We start from the raw sequence: 19,992 nt of genomic DNA, 5'->3' as shown, positions 1-19,992 counted from the left end.
TTCATTTCACCCAAGTGAGGTTTATTCACAAGCATTTGGGAAGCACGCTATGCCTGGCGATGCTTTAGAGATAACCCAGGGACCTGGACCCGAGCGCTTCGGGAATAAGGAAAGGAAATGGACACGTGAGACAGCTACCAAATGGAGCCATGACTGCACTATCTGAGCTCACGTGCTGAACGGCAGGCCCCACCCGCCCACACCAACCCTGGCCCAGACCAGCCCAGCCCACCCAGCCCAGTGAACCCAAGGCCTCCCTTGGCCTTGAACATGAGTGATGGGAATGAGCTGCAACCCGCAGGTGCCCACTGCGACTGCCAGATGACAGCTGTAGGCTGCTAAATCAGACTTTGTCCTTGGAGACCAATAGGTCACCTTGGGTGGTTTTTTTTCTAGAAGATGACAGTGCCTGGCATGTAAAATAGGTCAAGGGAAAGCAATGAAGTGTGGATGTCTTAAAACACCCATCACTAAGTGGGTAAAAATGGCCCAGATGCAAAGGACCTCCAAGGAATGCTAAATTATTAACCAGAGCAAGGTGGGAGTAATTGGGGATGGCTTCCCTGCTTCCATCTGGAGTTGAACCAGCCAGGGAAGATCCCTGGCTTCCGCCTCCCAACTCCGTGGCCCTCCCTCCCTCCCAGATGCCACCGGGTGGCACTAGTCCCTCGTCATGGTGTAGCCCTGGATCACGCTGTTGAAGTAGGCAGGCGTGTTGCGCTCCGGGTAGAAGAGGATCATGTAGCACTTGGGGCCGAAGTAGCCCAGACTGATGGCCAGGAGGTTGAGCACAGTGACCAAGAGGTCCACAATGGTGACCAGCACCCCACTGTAGGCAGACATGAAGGTGCAGAGGGAGATGGATGAGGTGAAATAGAAGGTCATGCTAAGGGTGATGAACTTGGCCTCGTTGTAGTTGGTGGGCAGCTCCTTGCCCATGTAGGCGAAGCTGAAACCCACCACTGAGAGCAGCAGGTCCAGGCTGGTGTTGAACAGCAGGCTGTTGCGGTAGTTGGGGTTACAGGAGACAATCATGATCTTGGGGTCATCGGGGTCAGTACGGGTGGTGGGACTGAGGCCCGTGGCCAGCATGCCGATTACCACAATGACCATTTTGAGTACCGTGATAAACGCCATAGAGACATAGGGCCCCTGGTAGCGGACCCAGTAGCTGTAGGCGCGTGGGAAGCGGCTGGCCATCTTGAAGGCACAGATGATCTGAAAAGAGCGCACAGCAATACAGGAGATGCAGATGGTGAAGCAGAGGGGGAAGAGGGCCTGGCGGCAGAGGCAGGTGGAGACCTTGGGCGGCCCCACGTACACCGGGACCACCATGTATGCCACCAGCAGCAGCGTCAGCATCAGGAAGCACATGGGGCCCCCAGCCGAGCGAACCATGGGCGTCTGGAAGTGCCTCCAGAATATCACCAGGATGGCCAGGGTGCTGAGGAAGCCCAGGGCGGCCAGCAGGGCCACAGCGATGGTGGGTGCCTCATGCCATTCCAGGAAGGCCAGCTGCCGCTTGAAGCAGGAGGTCTCACTCTGGTAGGACCACTCGTTACTTGGGCAGGCCTGGCATTCATATTCATCTGCAAAAGCCACAGTGACTCCCATTAGCCAAGCCCATCTTCCAAGCACCTGCATCCTCCCAGCCCTGCGCAGGGCCAGGCCCCAGGGATGGAGAGAGAGCACCAAGGGCAACCCTTGCATTCACAGCCAATACTCCTCAAGTCTCATGTGCATTGGCTCATCAAATCCTCACAGCAACTGCGATTCACAGATGAGGAAACCAAGGCTCAGCCAGGTTAAGTAATTTGCCCAAAGCCAGTAAGTTAGAGAGGCAGAATTCAAACCCGGTTCTCCTTGACCCAGAGCCTACCAACTGTAGTTCCTCCCTCCCAAGACCTCACCCTCTGGTGTGAGAGGCATTCAACCACTTACTCAAAGAATGCATTCAATACACATGTTTTTGAGCACCATCCATTGTGATAGGGACCTGGGGTGGAAGGCCACAGAGAGATGGATAAAACCCAGCCCTCACCTCCCCGCTATTGACTGACTGTGGGAGGAAGGCCAATGGAATAATTCCACAAACTTGTTCACCACCTCCTCTATGTCCTGTGGTCTGCTAGGCACATATTAAATACTTGTATTGGTAAATGTCATCATCCATTTAATTTACATGAAGTCATGAAAAACAATTGAGCTCCAACTCTGAGCTGTGCTAAACACTAATGTGGACAGAGATGACGTTGCCTGCATGTTCCTAGATTTTATGTTCTATAGGGAGAAATGATCATTCTTCTCATCAAGGAAGTCATTCAACAAGCACCCAGTGAGCAACTGTGCTGTGCTTTGAGCTACGCTAGGCACTTGGGAGGCTAGAGGGATAAATGAGATGGTGTCTTCCCTGTCTGCCAGAAACTTTCCTCCTATTGCAAATACCATTCATTCATTCATTCATCCAGTGGGTGTTCCCCAGACTGACTCCCTGGGCCCTGGGCTATGTGTGTGTGGAGTGGGATCAGCTGCAGTCCGGCTTGGGAAAGTGTTGTCCCTTCCCTTCTCCCTCCCTCTCTGAAGCAGCCTGTACAGAGTATTTTGCTCTACACTAGGTATTGGGAAGATACAAGAGGAATCAGATCTGGTCCCTGGCCTTTGGACACTCACACCCCCTGGGGGGGACTCCAGAGACCCTGCCAAGGAGGACAAGCCCTAGAGACTCCAGGGTCGGGGCAGGGGCAGGGCAGGAGTGCTAGGCCTGCGAATCATACCTTCAGTGTGGTTGAGGAAGGTGCCGGGAAGGCAGTCAATGCACTCGAAGCAGCAGACATGGATGCCTACAGGCTTCTTCTTTTGCCCTGACTGGCACCTCTTGGAACACATGGACACAGGGATCTGGAGGGAGGAGTGCAAAAGACCCTGAGTCCTCTTTTCCCACATTCTAGGGGCCTTCTCCCCTCTCCAACCAGCAGGATGTTCAGGGGAGGAAGCCTGGGAGCCCCCTAGGTTTTGGGGTGGAAACTGTAGAAAAGAAAAAAAAAAACCCTCGTGCTTCTAGCAGGGGATAAGGAAAGGAACCACTTTGAAATATGCTCAGAGCATTCTGTTCTCCTTAACAAATGCCTTTCCTCAAGGGAAACTATTTTACCAGAACCCAACTGATGTGAATTTTACCAGAGCTTAACTGACATGGGAAAAGAGAAATTACCAACTCCAGCCCTCTCTAGCCTTCTTGTCTTACCTAAGGAGGTGGGGTGAGAAGCACTTATGAAGGTCACAGTTCTGGGGCACAGGCTTACTGAAAGATTGAGACCTAATCACAGGATTACAGAACACTTCCCCTCTTTCTCACCACCACGTCAATCAAGGGATACAACCGAAATAACTGCAAGGCTGAGACTGCATTTAAGAAGGAATATCTAGGGAAACCCAAAGATAAAATGGGAGACAAAAAAGGACACTGGAGAAAATTTTGGCCTCTGACACCATTGCTATTTATTTATAGCAAATAGTAAGCATAGTTTTAATAAACTTGAAAGGACTGAAATAATAACAAGTATGTTCTCCAACAACAATGTAATGAAATAGAAATCAATAACAGAAGGAAATTTGGGGAGTTCATAGATATGTGGAAATTAAACAACATACCCTTAAATAACAATAGGTCAAAGTAGTATTCACAAGGGAAATTAGAAAATACTTTGAGATTAATGAAAATAAAAACACAACATAACCCCACAAAAAGACAAATGCTGTGTGATTCTACTTATATGAGGTGTCTAAGGTAGTCAAACTCATAGAAACAGAAAGTAGAAGGATGGTTGCCAGAGGCTGGAGGAAGGGAGAAATGTGGAGATGTTCAATGGGAATAGAGTTAGAAATTTGCAAAATAAAAAAGTTCTAGAGGTCTGTTGCACAAAAATGCGAATATACTTAACATTACTGAAATGCATGCTTAAAAATAAACAAATTGGTAAATGTTATATGTCTTTTATCACAAAAATAAAAAATTTTAATGTACCAGAATTAATGGGGTACAGTGAAAACAGTACTTAAGAGGGAAATGTATTATTATAAACACCTGTATTTAAAAAGAAGAAAGATGTTACATCATTAACACTCACTATCTTATCATCAAATCACTAACATTCACTATCTTATCACAGAGTTTACTCTTTCACTCTCAATCTCAGTGTGGTCCGCATGGAAGTTGCTCATCTTGACATTCTGCAGAATATCACGCTGGCCTATGATATTCATGATACTGTGGTAATTGGACCCGGTTAGTAGAAAGTAGCAAGCACTTTTATATCCAAGTAAGATCTATGAATGCCAAAGGATTGGAGATAAACCTCACAAAGATTCAAAACTTGGGGTTGGGGATGCTGTTACATTGGTGATGTTTTTAGAAGGCCAATGGTACAGAGAATGCCAGGACATCCATTCTAAGATAATAGACAAGTCATCCACCCTACACCTGCTACCATGAAAGTATGGAACTTTATAAACCTCTTTAGATTTGGGGGACAACATAAATTGCTCCTGGATATACTGCTGCAACCCATTTATCAGGTGATTCAGAAGGCTTTCAGTTTCAAGGCAGAGGGTAACAGGTGCAGAAAATGACTCTGAGGAAGGCCCTGGCTTCTGTATAAGCAATCCTGCCACTGGGGCCACATGATCGAGGAGTTCTGATGATGTCTGAGTTATCTATGCTTATAAGAATTGGCAAGCCCAAAGAGAAAGATGCAACAATGCCATGCCTTCTACAACAACATGCTACTCACTACTTGAAAGTCAACTTTGGGAGTCCTGCTGGGCCATCATGGAAATTGAGTACCTGACCCCAGGACATCAAGTGACTATCAGATTCACAGAGTCTTATAGAGAGGCAGGAATAAAAACAAGTCTTCATATAAGGGAAATGGTATCCAAGAAGTGCCAGTGGGTCCAAGTAAATTTCTTAAATCCATTATTGTGACTCCTGTATCTATTTCTGTTGTAACAAATGCCTCTCCCTCAAGTCATACCTAAGACCTCATGGAGAGATTCTTTATGGCAAGTAAATAGAGGAGAACATTCAGGAATGATTCACAAGTAGGTTGGTTTGATATATCAATGTGAGCTGACAGTGGACTGCTGCCATACTAAGCTTTTTTCAGGGATACAAAGCTTTTTTCAGGGTGAATCCTGAAGGACAGTAATGATGGGAGATACTGCTTGTTTGTAGAGATGCAAGCAGGACACTTGGTTGTTTGCTTTGTGTGGATGGAGAGATGTCCTGAAGGATGGATATTCCTGAGATCCTGGACGTATGGAATGGCTTGGCTGGTTGTTCAGGAGCCCAGAAGGAGTGAGAGTGGAAGAATGGAGACAAGGTTTCTTGGGGAAAGGTATATGCATGGATCCATGAGAGTGAGCACAAAGCATGAAGATCTCTGTGTCTCATGTTAATGCAAACCAGAGAGCAAACACAGAGTAATGGAAACCAGATTGAAAGGTTGACTTGTCCCAGCCAGGCACTGTGGCTCATGCTTGTAATCTCAGCATTTTGGGAGGCCAAGGTCGGCAGATCAATTGAGGTCAGGAGTTCCAGACCAACCTGGCCAACATGGCGAAACCCTGTCTTTACTAAAAACACAAAAATTAGTCAGGTGTGGTGGTGCTCTTCTGTAATGCCAGCTACTTGGGAAGCTGAGGCAGGAGAATCACTTGATCCCTGGGGGCAGAGGTTGCAATGAGCCAAGATTGTGCCACTGCACTCCAGCCTGGGCGACATAGTGAGACTGTCTCAGAAAAAAAAAAAAGAAGAAGAAGAAGAAGACTGACTTGTCCAGTGGAGGTCAGCTGGCTTTTGTCCTCAGCCACCCCAAGGCCTGCATAGAGTGGCCATGATGTCAGGGATGGAGGCTACAGGTATGAACCAAACAGCTTGAGCTTCCTCTCATCATGGCTGACCTAGCTACTACCATTGCAGAACACCTAACATTCCAGCATCCGAGACCCATGCTGAGCCCTTGACTTGGCACAATTCTTCAAAAAGACCAGCCAACCAACTGCTGAAAGATCTATTACATCAGATCCTTTCCTCTCTGGAAGAAGCAGTGTTTCAACCTCATAAGAATTTTCCTTCCCTGATTTCAGTGCAGCATCACCATCTGAGGGCTTACAGAGCAAATATTTACTAATGCAGGACAACATATCACCTCAGATCAGGAGTCAACTTCATGGTAAAAGGGTGTGACATGGGCATGTGACCACAGGCTCCACTGATCCTTACATATACCACAATACCCAGAAGTATCCTATCTAACCAGGTGATGAGATGGCATACTAAAAGCTCAGCTAAGGTACCATCTTCAGGACCCCCTGCAAGGTGGGGACACTGCCCTTTAAGATGAAGTTTTGAATGAATAGCTTGTGTATAGTGTTGTGGCCTCAACAGCTAGAATATGTGTATCCAGCAACCAGAAGGATTGGCTACATGCACCATTATTCTCAGGGACCCATTGCAGCATTGGTTCTTCTCCTCTCTACAATCTTACACTCTGCTGGAATAGAGATTCTGGTCCCCAAAGGGGGAATACTTCCACCAGCAGACACTATAGAGCTCTACGATTACCATGTGGTCATTTTGGGGTCCTCATACCAGTAAATGAGAAGGCCAAGAAAGGAAGAGGTAACTGACCTGGATTCGTGGGTGGAGCTGAGGTGGTTGCTACACAAGTGGAGTAGGAAGGAGTAGGTCTGGCACCCAAGGACTTACCAGGCAACCCTGGGTGCTTCAATCCCAGTGCACCTGCTGGTGGGGATCTGCAGCAGGCACAGCCCAGAAACGCAAGGCAACTAAGGGCCCAGACACCTTGGGGAAGAAGATCTGGATCAGCCCCCAGGCCAGTGACTGAGAGCAGCTAAATGCTGGCTGAGAGTGAAGAAATCCAGAATGGTAAGCGGAAGAGAGAGATGAATATCAGTGGCAACCTTGGGTAGTGGCTAAGTCTGCCAAACTCCCTTTCTGTTAGAGACTGAGCTGGCCGCTGCTCTGAAAAGTCTGTGACTCCTCAGGCTCAAGGAAAACCACTGAGTGTAACAAGAAAAGGACCTCTTTGTGGCCTGCCTCATATTTTCTCTACCCACTGTTTATTCCAGCCATTGCTGCAGTCACCAGTTTCAAGCAAGTGCCACCTGTCAGCACCTGGCCTCGGCTACACAGCTGTGTCTTGTGTTCTGCCCTAAGGCTGCAGTATGAAATGCTCATGGGAGGCCTCTGAAGCTAACACCCCACAGAGCAACCCCTGACCACCAGGCTATGGGAGCTAGTGGATTACTGCCACCCTCCTCCCTCCTCTGGGAGACAGTGCTCTTCGGGAGGTCCCAGTAAGATTGATCTCCAGTTGCTCAGAGTAGTGTGTGGCTTCAGGTTGTTCTCTTGGACCAACTTTCCCTGTTCCTTGTGGAACTCTCCCCAGTCTCCCACTCCTGTTCCCGTCCATGTATCATGTCCTGGAATAAATCTTCTGCACATAAACCCTTGTCTCAGGCTGTGCTTTCTGGGAGACACCCAAGCTAAGACAGTGTTATGGGCTGAACTATATCCTGCTTGAAGTCCTAGTACCCAGGACCCCATAATGTGACCTTATTCAGAAATAGGGTCATTGCAGTTAACATAGTCATATAATTAGTTAAGATGAAGGCATCCTGGAGGAGGGTGGGTCCTTAATCTCATATGAGTGATATTCTCATAAAAGGGATGAATTTGGAGACAGACACATGGAGAACACCACATGAAAGTGAAAGCAGAGATGGGGTGGTGATGTGGGTTTCCCCACCCAAATCTCATGTCCAGTTGTAGTCCCCAACGTTGGAGGTGAGTCTTGGTGGGAGGTGATTGGGAGGTGATTGGATCATGGGGATAGAGTTCTCAAGAATGGTTTAGTACTATCCTCTTGGCACTCTCCTCCTGATTGTGAGTGAGTTCTTGTGAGATCTGGTCATTTAAATGTGTGTGATATCTCTTCCTTCACTCTCTCTTGCTGCTCCAGCCATGTGACAAGGTGGCTCCCCCTTTGCCTCCCACTGTGACTGTAAGCTTCCTAAGGCCTCCCCACAAGCTGAGCAGATGCCAGCATCATGCTTCCTGTACAGCCTGCAGAACAGTATGCTCATTCAACCTCTTTTCTCTATAAATTACCCAGTCTCTGGCATTTCTTTGTAACAATTCAAGAGCGGACTAATATCATTGGTGCATCTGCAGTCAAGGAATATCAAAGAGTGCCAGCAAACCACCAGGAGCTGGGGGAGAGGCCTGGAACAGATTCTACCTCACAGCTCTCAGAAGGAGCCAACCCTGCTGACACCTTGATCTTGTACTTCCAGCCTCCAGAACTGTGAGACAATAAATTTCATCTGTTTAAGCTCCCTACCCACCCCAGTCTGTGATACTTTGTTATGGCAGCTCCAGGAAACTTACACAGACACCACCCTAATTTACTCCACAAAAATCCCCAGGGCACTCAGAAACTCACAGCATCAGGTGCCTCTGCAACTGGGGATAGAGTGCTGTCAGGGATTGGGGGGAAGAGGGTGCAGGCTATTAGCAAAGGAGAATGATGAAGGCTCTTCCAGAAGCTTTTAGATCTCTAGATCCCCTCCCCAACTCTACAAGGCAGGTCTCTATCCCTTTCTACTCCAGCAGAATCCTGATGGTCTACTTTCTAAAGAGGGTAAAATAATGGATCTTTAGATTGACAGATGTCAGACTCAGTTGAAGGCATAGCTACCATACTAAAACAAGAGTATCCAATGACAGGCTATATTAGTCCACTTTCAAGCTGCTGATAAAGACATACCCAAGACTGGACGATTTATAAAAGAAAGAGGTTTAATGGACTTACAGTTCCACATGGCTGGAGAGGCCTCACAATCATGGCAGAAGGCAAGGAGAAGCAAGTCATGTCTTACATGGATGGCAGCAAGCAGACAGCGCTTGTGCAGGGAAACTCCCATTTTTAAAACCTTCAGATCTTGTGAGACTTATCCACTATCAGGAGAACAGCACAGGAAAGACCCACCCTCATGATTCAATTATCTCCCACTGGGTCCCTCTCACAATATGTGGGGATTATGGGAGCTACAAGATGAGATTTGGGTGGGGACACAGAGCCAAGCCATATCACAGGCTTTAGCCTGAATGCTGTGTATAGAGAACCTCCACCACAGACTAGCTGTATGCTGTATATAGAGAACCTCCACCATGGACTAGCTGTGTGGCCTCGGACAGGTCACACAACCTCTCGGTGCCTTCAGTTTCCTAACCTATAAAATGGAGAGAATGGTAGCATTTATCCCCTAGGGTTGATATGAGAATTGAAGTCCTTAGCACCAGGCCTGGCACACACGTGTTCAGTGAGTGTTTATTTTGCAGAGGTCTCTGAACCCCTCTTCCTGGGGAGCTGGAAAGCCCTGAACATGCATAGTTCCCAATCAGTGGGGGAAGGACAGGACCCCAGACTGTATACCCACGAATAGAGATCCTACCAGCTATTGATAAAGCAGAGGTCCCTAATCCCCAGGACACAGACCAGTACCAGTCTGTGGCCTGTTAGGAACCTGGCCACACAGCAGGAGGTGAGCAGCAGGTGAGAGAGAGCAGAGCTTCATCTGTATTTACAACTGCTCCCCATCACTTGATTACCACCTGAGCTCCACCTCCTGTCAGATCAACATCCGCATTAGATTCTCATAGGAGCACAAACCCTATTGTGAACTGTGCATACAAGGGATCTAGGTTGCACACTCCTTATGAGAATCTAATGCCTGATGATCTGTCACTGTCTCCCATCACCCCCAGATGGGATCATCTAGTTGCAGGAAAACAAGCTCAGGGTTTCCATTAATATTACATTAGGGTGAGTTGTACAATTATTTCATTATATATTACAATTATATATTACAATAATAATAGAGATAAAGCGCACAGCATAATGCATTTGAATCATCCAGAAACTATCCTCCTCCCAGTCTGTGGAAAAATTGTCTTCCACGAAACCAGTCCTTGGTGCCAGAAAGGTTGGGGACCACTGCGCCAAGGTTGATGTGAGAATTGAAATCCTTAGCACCAGGCCAGGCACACATATGTTCAGTGAACGTTTTACCTTGCAGAGGCTCCTGAGCCCCTCTTCCTGGGAAACTAGAAAGCCCTGAACAGGCATAGTTCCCAATCAATGGGGAACTACCCACCCACAAATAGACATCCCCCCAGAGATTGATAAAGAATCTCCAGTCTCTGTCAATAATGAAAAGGGCCCTAGCCACTCCAGCATGAGCCCCAGTCCCCGCCCCAGGCCTGCCCACCCACCAGGCCCCCTGGCTGACCGTGTTGTTGATGGTGTGCCAGGAGATGTCTTGGATGTTCTTCAGCTGTCGCTGCAGGGGGTGGTAGGAGGCAACGCTCTGGAAGGGATTCTGGCTCCGGTCCCATTGCCACTGGACAATCTCCAAGTGCAGAGCCATGTCCCCTTGAGGGTCGAAGAAGATTTGGTGGTCCAGGAGAGTGAAGTTGACCTTCCAGATCTCCTCAAGCAGCTGGCGGGGTCAGAGGGAAGGGAAGTGGAGGTAGCATCAGAATCCAAGCCAGAATTTTCCTGGACCTGGGAAAGATTCTACCATTCCATTAGCCTTGATTTCCAACTCTGTAATATGGAGGCAATAAATCTCCAAAAAGGTGGCAATTTAGGAGTCAGTGGCTGAGAGCTCTGCTTTGGAACCAGACACATCTGGGTTCAGGCCTCAGCTCTGCCTCTTGCTGTGAGGCCTTGGGCCTGTTTCTTAACCTCTCTGAACCCGTTTCCTCTTCTGCAAAGTGGGAGCAATAAAAACTCTATCTTCTGGGCTTGGAAGCAAAAAATAAATTCATCTATGTTAGGGACTTAGAGCAGAGCCTGAGACAGGAAACACTCCTACCAAGGTGCTGATAGAATTCCTTTTCCCTGGAAGTCACCTCAGTCATCCCTCTTGAACCCAATACATGAGATGAGGTACAGAGTCCACTGTCTCTGTCACCTGCAAAGGTCAATTGGGGTCTCCCCTGATCCCTGGGTGCTTCCTGACTCCCCAGACCTTAGGGTCAGCTCTCATTCCAGTCTCTCCCCACCTCCCAACCCCCTATCACTCTCAGTAGGCAGCAGCTGGGACAAACTAGAGCACACTTTGAACTGGGCATCCTCCAACCTAAAGTCCAGTGCCAGTTCTGTCCGCAATTTGCTGCGTGACTCTGAGAAAGTTTCTGAACCTTGCTGGGCTAACCCTGAAAGGACTTCCAGCTCAAATATCCCGTGGACCTGGCTCCTAGATTTTCCCTCCATAAATGGTAGTGTCCATTGGGCTATACCTTTAGGGCTCACCTGGCCTCAGGGACTGACACACACAGACAGGTAGCCAAGGGAGTCGGGCCCTGGCCTTCTCCCTTCCCTGCCTAGTGGGTGAGGTCCTGACTCAGAAAGACTGTTTGGAATGTGCACAGGTTGCTAAGCCCAAGGGCAATGGTCCTTTGAGCCAAGAAAGAGGCTCCAACCAGGTGGTTGGCCTGAGGATGAGGATCAGGATGGCGGAGGCCCCCGGGAGTCAGGTCCTGGGTGCCCATGTTGCACCTCTGCAATGACCTGCCCAAGCAGGGTTGAGCACTTGGGACTCGAGGAATCCAAGATATCACCCCCAAGGGGTCAGAAAGCACTGGCCTTGTAATTGTCCTGAGTGGGTGGGAGCCTAGACTATTATTGGCAGGGGCTTGGGTACCTTGGGGTTCCCTCATCAGGTTGAACCCCGTTTCCCCTTCCCCATCTAGCCCTACCCCTACCCCAGCATAAGCTGTACATTTAAGGCAGACTCAAGTCCACCTCTCCAGCCCCACAGTCTCTCCTGAGGCCAGCACCTGGTGTCAGAGAAGAGGAAGAGGAGGAGTACATTCAGTCTCTTCGCTGCCCCAGGTAATTTGCATCATGATTGCACATCCCCTCAATAACTCAGCAGGGCACATATGATTCCTTCCATTTAACAGATGAGAAAATCAAGGCTCAGAGATATTAAATTTGCCTAGGTTTGCATAGCTAGTAGTGGCAGCACTGGGATTCCATTCCAGGTCTGATTGCTAAGCTCTGCCCAGCTCACTGCCACCTGCCTCACAATGTACTAACAGGTGGGCCATATCCGAGATGCCGGAGGGGTGGAGAGAGGTGGAGAGAGGTGTGTAGGGAAGAGCCAGACCAATGCCAAGGGCCTCATTTGTGAAATAAAAGGATTGGACCAGAACCTGAGAAGACCTCGCAACCCTGACCCTCCTGATTCAATGACTGGCTGAACATTTTTTTTTTTAAGACGGAGTCTCACTCTGTCGCCCAGGCTGGAGTGCAGAGGTGCGATCTCAGCTCACTACAACCTCCGTCTCCTGGGTTCAAGCAATTCTCCTGCCTCAGCCTCCCGAGCAGCTGGGATTACAGGTGCCCTCCACTATGCCCAGCTAATTTTTTGTTTTTTTAGTAGAGATGGGGTTTCACCATGTTGGCCAGGCTGGTCTCGAACTCCTGACCTCATGATTCATCTGCCTTGGCTTTCCAAAGTGCTGGGATTACAGGTGTGAGCCACCGCACCCGGCCAACCTGCTGAACATTTTTGCTGGGATGGCCACAAATTTGCCAGCCTGGATTTACCCGACCTCCCACTGATCTGACCCCACCACCACCATCACCATGGGCAGCACATCCACCCAGTGTCATCTCCAACTCTTCTCATTGCCCCTGAGGCCTCTCTCTCTGCCTCACCTCTCATGGGGTGCCCATCCCCACTACCCCAGCACTATTTCATCACCATCCCTTACCACCACCCCTGGCCACTCCCTAGCTGGGTGCCTGTCACCTCTTTGAACCTCAGTTTGACCTGTGTATGGGAGAGAAACCGTGTAGTAACAGTATCTGCTCAACAGTGTCTGTCTGGGGGTGACTGAGAATTCATGTAAAGAGGTGAACACAGTGTCTGGCACATAAGTGCCCATTCATTCATTCATCCAATATTCAATGAGAATCAACGCCAAGCCAGACCAGTGCCAGCAACTTGGGATACAGCATTGGAAAGGATTGACAGGGTCCCTGCTCTCACTAGCCTCTGTTTGGGAGGTGTGGGGAATAGCCAATAAACAAACAAAGGATATCAACACAATCACAACTTGGGATATGTGTTATGACAAAAATAAACAGAGTGTCATGGTGTGACCCGGCAAGGAGGGTGGGAGGTAGTAAGGACACCACATACCATTTTGTAGGTTGTGCCCTGCATGAGTGGGTCCACTTAGGACAACTGGGAGGGACAACTGGAGTCCAGCCCATTCACGCCGGAAAGCCATGTCCCTGCCACAGGTCTGCATCCTTCCAAAGCCAAAAAGCATCTTGGTCTAACCTGACTGCACAAAAGGGCATCATTTTCTAATTCTCACAAGGATGCTGTTTATGCCAGCAGAGACCCTGGGTGAAGCCTACATAGGGTGGGCTGGGCTCCCTGCCGCTTGACTGCATCATCCCCAGCCCTAAATTGGCTTTTTGGGCTGTCTCAAGAACGTCATCTCAGTGCTTGGAACGCTCTATGAACTCCTGCTGCCTCTAGACAAAGCCCCCTCTCCTTCAGGGCACTAGATGCCCTCCAGTATCACCTGCAGTTCCCATCACCTCTCAGTCTTCGCCACTCAAGCCCAGTCACGTGGCCAGGCCACCACTCTCCCACTCTCCTCCTGGAAGGTCCAGTGCCTGTTCACTCCCTACTTCAGACCTGCCTTCCCTGACCCTCTCCCACCATGGTGATGCCCCTGCTCCGTGCACAGCTGCAGTTCTGACTTCTTGCTGCACTTGGCACACAGATCTTACTAACCGTCCTCATCTCCTCCTAGGTTGAGGGTCCCCCAGGCCTGGCACATAGTAGGTGCTCAACAAAAGGGATGGGACATCCTGGTTGCTATGATTGGTGCCCTTTGGTCTCTGCTGCTGGGAGAAGGAAAAAGTCAACTGTCTTTCATCACAGCTCCTGCCAGTTGCAGCTGGGAGGATGCCTGGAAGGTGAAGTGGGAAAACCACAGCAGAATGGGCCAGACCTGGGTTCAAAAGCACGGTCCACCACTTACCACTGAGCAATCACGGGCTAGTCGCATTGACTTCCTGCCCCTCAGTTTTTCTACCTGTAGACTATCCTCCAGGAGGGTCATGAGTTAGATGTGATGTATACTAGGCATTCAGTGCCTAGTAGGCACTCAAAGAGGAGTAAAGCACCCATGATAATTATTAATGTAACAGGACATACAGCAATACGCAGTATTTTTACTAACTGGCATCAGAATTCCTTTTAAAGAATAACTGAAATCTTTTAAAAGAAAAGTGTTTAAGGTTGCAAGGTTAGGATCTGAGATTATGGGATAGAGAGGTACGATTAAATAGAATGAGAGAGAGAATTTCTTCAGAGCAAACTAATTTGTTCTGTTAAGGAAGTGAACAGTTCTTTGAGGATGGGAGAGGGATCTAGCAAGTGGGCGAAAGGGGAGAACGAAGAGGGGAGATGGACAGCGTTTAGGGAAGTGGCTAAACAGCAGAGTGGAATGCTGGCCCCAAACTGAAAAAGCCAAGGAACCGTTTAAGAACAGAGATCTCCAATAGCAAAGTAAAAAGTGCGCATCTCTAATGTAAACCCCCCCATTCCTCTGATCCTCAGTAAAACCTTCTATATCCCAGAAAGCTTCGTGGTGGGAGGTCTCTGTGTGTGCCTGTGGATGTGGATGTGTGTGTTAAGCCAGAAGAACAGATTTAAAGTCTATGTCTGAACCAGGGTGATAGAGAACTAGGGTAATGAAGACCCATAAAAGCAATGCAAGGCCTTTAGAGGGTCCCCGGGAAAACACAAGCCCTTCCCAGGCTCTCAACCCTGGAGAGACTGGGGGAGAGGGGGCGCTGTGGTTCCCACTGCCTGTGGGATTTCCTTCTGGTGAATTCCACCTGAATCTCCCAAGAACAGACTACTATCTTGAACGGTGAGTGTTCAATTAATTTAAAAAGCAATTTTGTTTTGGCACCAGGATGGACTAGTGCTATGTGTCTGGAAGAATGGCATACTCGTGCCCTTTCACACCCATTTGCCCAGAACCCCAAGGGAGGAGGATGGAGGTGCCCGGCAGCCTCTATGGCAGCCACCCCCTCACCTGCCAGGGGTAGACCACCCTCTTGGTGCAGGTGCTGTGGTCACAGCCGAGGAGGCTGTGCAGGGCGTGGGCCACGGCGTAGACCGCAGAGTACACGCTGTAGACGACACGCTCCCCAGAGAGCCTGAGAATGGTGTTGAAAGACAAGGTGGCGTTCAGGCAGTTGTCACACTCCTGGTTGCAGGTAGACCTCTGGCTGGTCTTGCCGAGGGGTGGCGGCCCAGCCTGTGAGTCCCGCTCGCGGAACTCACTGAAGCCCGGGATGGGCACGCTCTGGATGGTGATGCCCAGGAAGGTGCCCGTGTGGCGCAGCTCCGTGAGGTTGTGCAGGACCGGATCGATGGCCCAGGACTCGGAGGCGATCCACACGGCGCCCGTGAAGTTCTGGCGCAGCACCTCATTGAAGAAGTCGTACAGGGTCAGGTCGGGCGAGAACACGACCACGACGCGCGCCGTGCTCTGCTGCAGCTTGTCCACAATGGTTACCAGGCGCTGGCGCTCCTCTGACGTCATGTTCTGGTTGGGCTGCAGTGTGGGCAGCGTCTCCTGGAAGGCGATGCAGATGTCGCGCCGGGCCAGGCGCTCGCCAAGCAGCTGGCCATTGTCGCGGCCATAGGTGTCGCTGCTCACCAGCACAATGATCCAGTTCCAGCGGAAGTGCAGCATCAGCTGCACCATGGCCTCGATGTGGTGGTCGGCGCTGGGTGTGGTGCGCAGCAAAGCTGGGAAGCGCACCTTGTCTCTCAGCTCATCGCTGATGGCACTGTAGGTGATCTGCAAGGGGAAGGGCCGTGGCATGAGTGAGTGCCCCACTGGGTGCTCCCCCCCCACCCCAGGGCTCTATCCACCATCATCATTTGGGAAGCACCTAGTGCAAACCACCCCAGGGGTAGGTGGTTTACACCATCGTCAATCATCATGGTCCCCAGGTAGCCGCATGCAATAAGAACCTACTGTGTGCCAGGCCCTAGGCCAGGTGCCTTATCTCAGCCTCATCATGATTATTGAGCACCTACTGTGTACCACGCCCTGGGCCAAGCCACATACACCATCATCCTCATGGTCATCAGCACGTGGGCTTTTATTGAGAACCACAGCCTGGGCTAGGTGAATGACACAGCCATCATCCCCATCATCTAGAAACTCTTACTGAGCACAGCGCTTTCCTCCTCCCCGTCATCACCATCAGGCTCATCAACTAGCCACATTTCTTCCCTCCACCTCCAGGGCTCCATGGTTTTCTTCCCAACTCACTGGGAGTTCCATCTCCTTTCCTGCTTCCTTCTCTTCTCTATGACCTCTTAATCTTGGAGGACCCTGGGCTCAGGCCTCAGTCCCTGCCTTTTCTCCAGCTGCTCTCCCCCTCCTTGGTGGTTCCATCCAGCCTCATGGCTTTATATCCCATTTCCATGCCAACAACTCCCAGTGGATAGCCCTGGCCTGGACTTCTCTCCTGAACTTCAGATGCATACCACAACTGCCTGCCTGACATCTCAAACTTCACAAATCGAAACCAAACCCTTGTTCTCCTCTGAGCCTGTTCCATGCACACCCTCCCCCATCTTGGTCGATGATGAATCCATCGTTCCAGTGACTCAGGCCAAAAACTCTGGAGTCATCCTTGACTCTTCTTTCACACACAGGTCACACTGGATCCATCAGCAAATCCTCTTGGCTCTACCTTTAAAATGTATCCATCCAGTGCCTACCAGCTCCCCGCTCCCTCCTGTCCAGCCACCATCATCCCCAGCCTGCACTGCAACATTACCCACCCACCTTTCCCCTATAGTACGCTTAACATGGCAGCCTGGTGACCCTGCTCACACACATCAGGTCACTTTACTCCTCTTCTCAGAACTCCTCAACAGCTCCTAATGTCACCCAGGAAAAGCCAGTCCTTGAATGGCCCCTAAGGGCTCCATCATTTATCTGCACAGCTCTCGCCTGTCTGATTTCATCTCCTTCCCCGCTCCCTCTGGCTCCAGTTCTGCTCATCTAGTTCCGCAAACATACCAGGCACCTCCTGGCCTTGGCACTTGCTAACCCCTCTTCCTGGAATGTTTTTCTCCTCCTAGGTCCCTCATGGCTCCCTCACTCCTTCACCTCCCTCAAGTCTTTGCCCAATTGTCAGTGAGACCCACCTGACCACCCTGTTGAAAACTGCAATCTCCCTCTACCAACTCCTCCTTTCCACTGACATACCAGAGCCCCCCTACCCTGCCCACATTTTTATTTTATTCCTTGCACTTCTCACCTCTAACATCCTGCATCACCTGTTGTTTACACTTATTTTCTGTCTCTCTCCACTAGAAGAGAAACTCCATGAGGGTGATGATTTCTATGTTGTTGCCAGCTGTATCCCAGCACCTACAACAGTACCTGGCACATAGTAGGTGCTCAATAAATATCTGTTACATGAATGAAAGAATGAATTCAGTCCTCAGCTAGATGCTTCATGTAAAAGTACTAACATTAAACAGTAACAATCACAATATTTGTGACTACCTACTGTGTGCCAAGTCTTTTGCTAGCTGATCTTTAAAGAATACATAGCCTGTACCAGTACTGCACTTTGCACTTTCAATCATGATTATGATAATAGTTATAATAATAGTAGTAATACAAATCACCCTTTTGTGAGGACCTACTATGAGGCAGACCTTGTGCTAGGCAGCTGTACAAAATAACACTAAGCACTTCAAGTTTTTATTCCTGTGCAAGATGCTTTATAAAACAATATTATTTACTACCTACTGTGTGCCAGAAATTTACACAGGTTGAACACTAATCTTCAGACAGTCCTGGGATGGAACGCTTATCATCCCACTTTACAGGTGAGGAAACTGAGGCCTAGAAGAGTTAAGAGATTTGCCAAAGGCTTCACTGTGGCCAAGACTCGGTGCCAAGTTGCACAACCAGATCTGCCCACTTCCAAAGCCTGAGCCCTTACTCCATAAGCTGGGCTGCCTTCTCAAGATTTGAGCTGATGTCCTGACCCTGCTTCTGGTCCTATCATCACCTCCCATGATTGATGGAGGAAGTGGCTTCTGAGGCCTCTAGACAGCCATTCCTCTGCCTCCCTCCCCAGGTCCTTCTCCAGGGCCCAGGGGCCTCACCTGTGGAAGGAGAAAAAGGGAGAGGAAGTTGGCCACAGTCATGACAGACTCGGAGTTGTCAGGGCCAATGACAGCCACCACACGGGAAACGTAGTCACTGTAGTCCTCTTGGATGGGAAGGAGGTTGTCCTCGTGTGCCAGGAAGTAGAGCACCGGCTGGACATTGTTGGAGACGTAGCACACATCCACCATCTCATAGCCCAGCAGCACACCAGGCAGCAGGCTGCTGTCATTGTTGATCTCCTCCACCGCGAAGCGCATAGCCTGCATGAGGTTGTAGCCTATCACCTTCACTTCATACCTGGAGGGGTCACAGCATCATGAGGTGGAAGCAGATCCAGAATGAGGAAGGAAGGGATAAGAGAACCAGCCCACTCCTCCTTCCTGCCACAGGAAAGCCAAGGCATTGACTGAGAAGAGCCACTCCAGAAGACTCAGGCATTTTCACCATGTCATTGTCACCATACCACATCTCTAGGGTCACCATTGCCCATATGGCCACCACTGATACTGTTATCCATGTGGCCATCATCACTACTATCCCTATAACCTCCATCACCACTCTACTGATGTCCACCAATGTGACCATCATGGTCCACTAAAACTTCAATCATCACCATCACCACTATCACCATCATCACCCACTATCCATATTACCAATATCACCACCAGGGCCATCACTGTCACCACAACCTTGTGACCGTCATCACCACCATCATCACCGTCACCACCATCATTATCAGCACCACCATTATCACCGTCATCATCACCACCATCACCACCACGATTTCCGCCATCACCACCACCAACATCATCATCACTACCATCACCAACACCATCAGTAACACCCTCACCACCATCACCATCATCAGCACCATCATAACAGCATCACCATCATCATCAGCATCACCATCATCACCACCCCCATCACCAATGCCATCACTAACACCATCAGCACCATCATCAGCATCGCTACGATCACCACCATCACCAACACCATCACTAACACCATCACCAGCATCACTACTATCGCCATCATCACCAACACCATCACCACCATCTTCAGCATCACTATCATCACCACCAACACCATCATCACCACCATCACCATCATCACCAACACTATCATTAAAACCATCACCATTATCAATGCAACCATCACCATTATCACTACCAACACCAACATTACCAACACTATTACCACCACCGCTGCCATCATCATCACTACCATCACCATCATCACCACCATTACCACTATCATCATCATCATCACCATCATACTTTTTATCATTGTCATCATCACCAGTATTGCTGTTATCAACATTATCAGCATCACCAACATTACTTTCATCACAACTATCACCATCATTATACTCCCCACCATGATCACAAGCATTAGAAAACCCAGCATTATGCCTGGTGCCATCACCTTCACCATTCTCAAGCCAGCATATAATCTTCCCCAATGTCATAAATGATGCATTTCTTATAGTCAACCCTTAATCATCTTTTGCACTGTCCTACCTTTCTCCTTGTCTCCCACAATACCTTCACCCTCTCTGCAAGAGGTCACTCTTTTTTAGTCCCAGGCTGGCTCCATGTCCTTCATGCTTGCATGCAGATGCACATAGCCCCCACAATCTCCAA

At 49.3% G+C, this 19,992-nt stretch overlaps 1 protein-coding gene across 1 annotated transcript; it reads right to left on the bottom strand.

The window, feature by feature from the left end:
- On the bottom strand, positions 1–19,405 carry TAS1R2 (taste 1 receptor member 2). Its single transcript, XM_063724074.1, has 6 exons — positions 19,230–19,405; positions 18,346–18,646; positions 15,230–16,003; positions 10,378–10,587; positions 2,775–2,898; positions 1–1,589 (listed from the first exon to the last, which is right to left on the bottom strand). The coding sequence occupies exons 1-6, from the start codon at positions 19,403–19,405 to the stop codon at positions 661–663; spliced, it is 2,514 nt and encodes an 837-aa protein (XP_063580144.1). The 3' UTR covers positions 1–660.
- Positions 19,406–19,992: the final 587 nt, after the last annotated feature.

The sequence above is a fragment of the Pongo abelii genome, chromosome 1 (assembly GCF_028885655.2).
Source record: "Pongo abelii isolate AG06213 chromosome 1, NHGRI_mPonAbe1-v2.0_pri, whole genome shotgun sequence".
Classification (NCBI taxonomy): domain Eukaryota; kingdom Metazoa; phylum Chordata; class Mammalia; order Primates; family Hominidae; genus Pongo; species Pongo abelii.
The sequence above is the reverse complement of the archived record's forward strand: the minus strand, read 5'-3'. Positions and strand labels throughout refer to the sequence as shown.

Bases quoted from the DNA above. Each gene is read 5' to 3' on its own strand.
- TAS1R2 (XM_063724074.1), bottom strand. From the start codon at position 19,405: ATGGTGGTGATGGTGTTGGTGATGATGGCGATAGTAGTGATGCTGGTG. The intron at 16,004-18,345 runs GTGAGGCCCCTG...TTCCCCTTGCAG, and splicing joins CCCTTTTTCTCCTTCCACAG to ATCACCTACAGTGCCATCAG. The intron at 10,588-15,229 runs GTGAGGGGGTGG...TGACCCCGCCAG, and splicing joins GGGTGGTCTACCCCTGGCAG to CTGCTTGAGGAGATCTGGAA.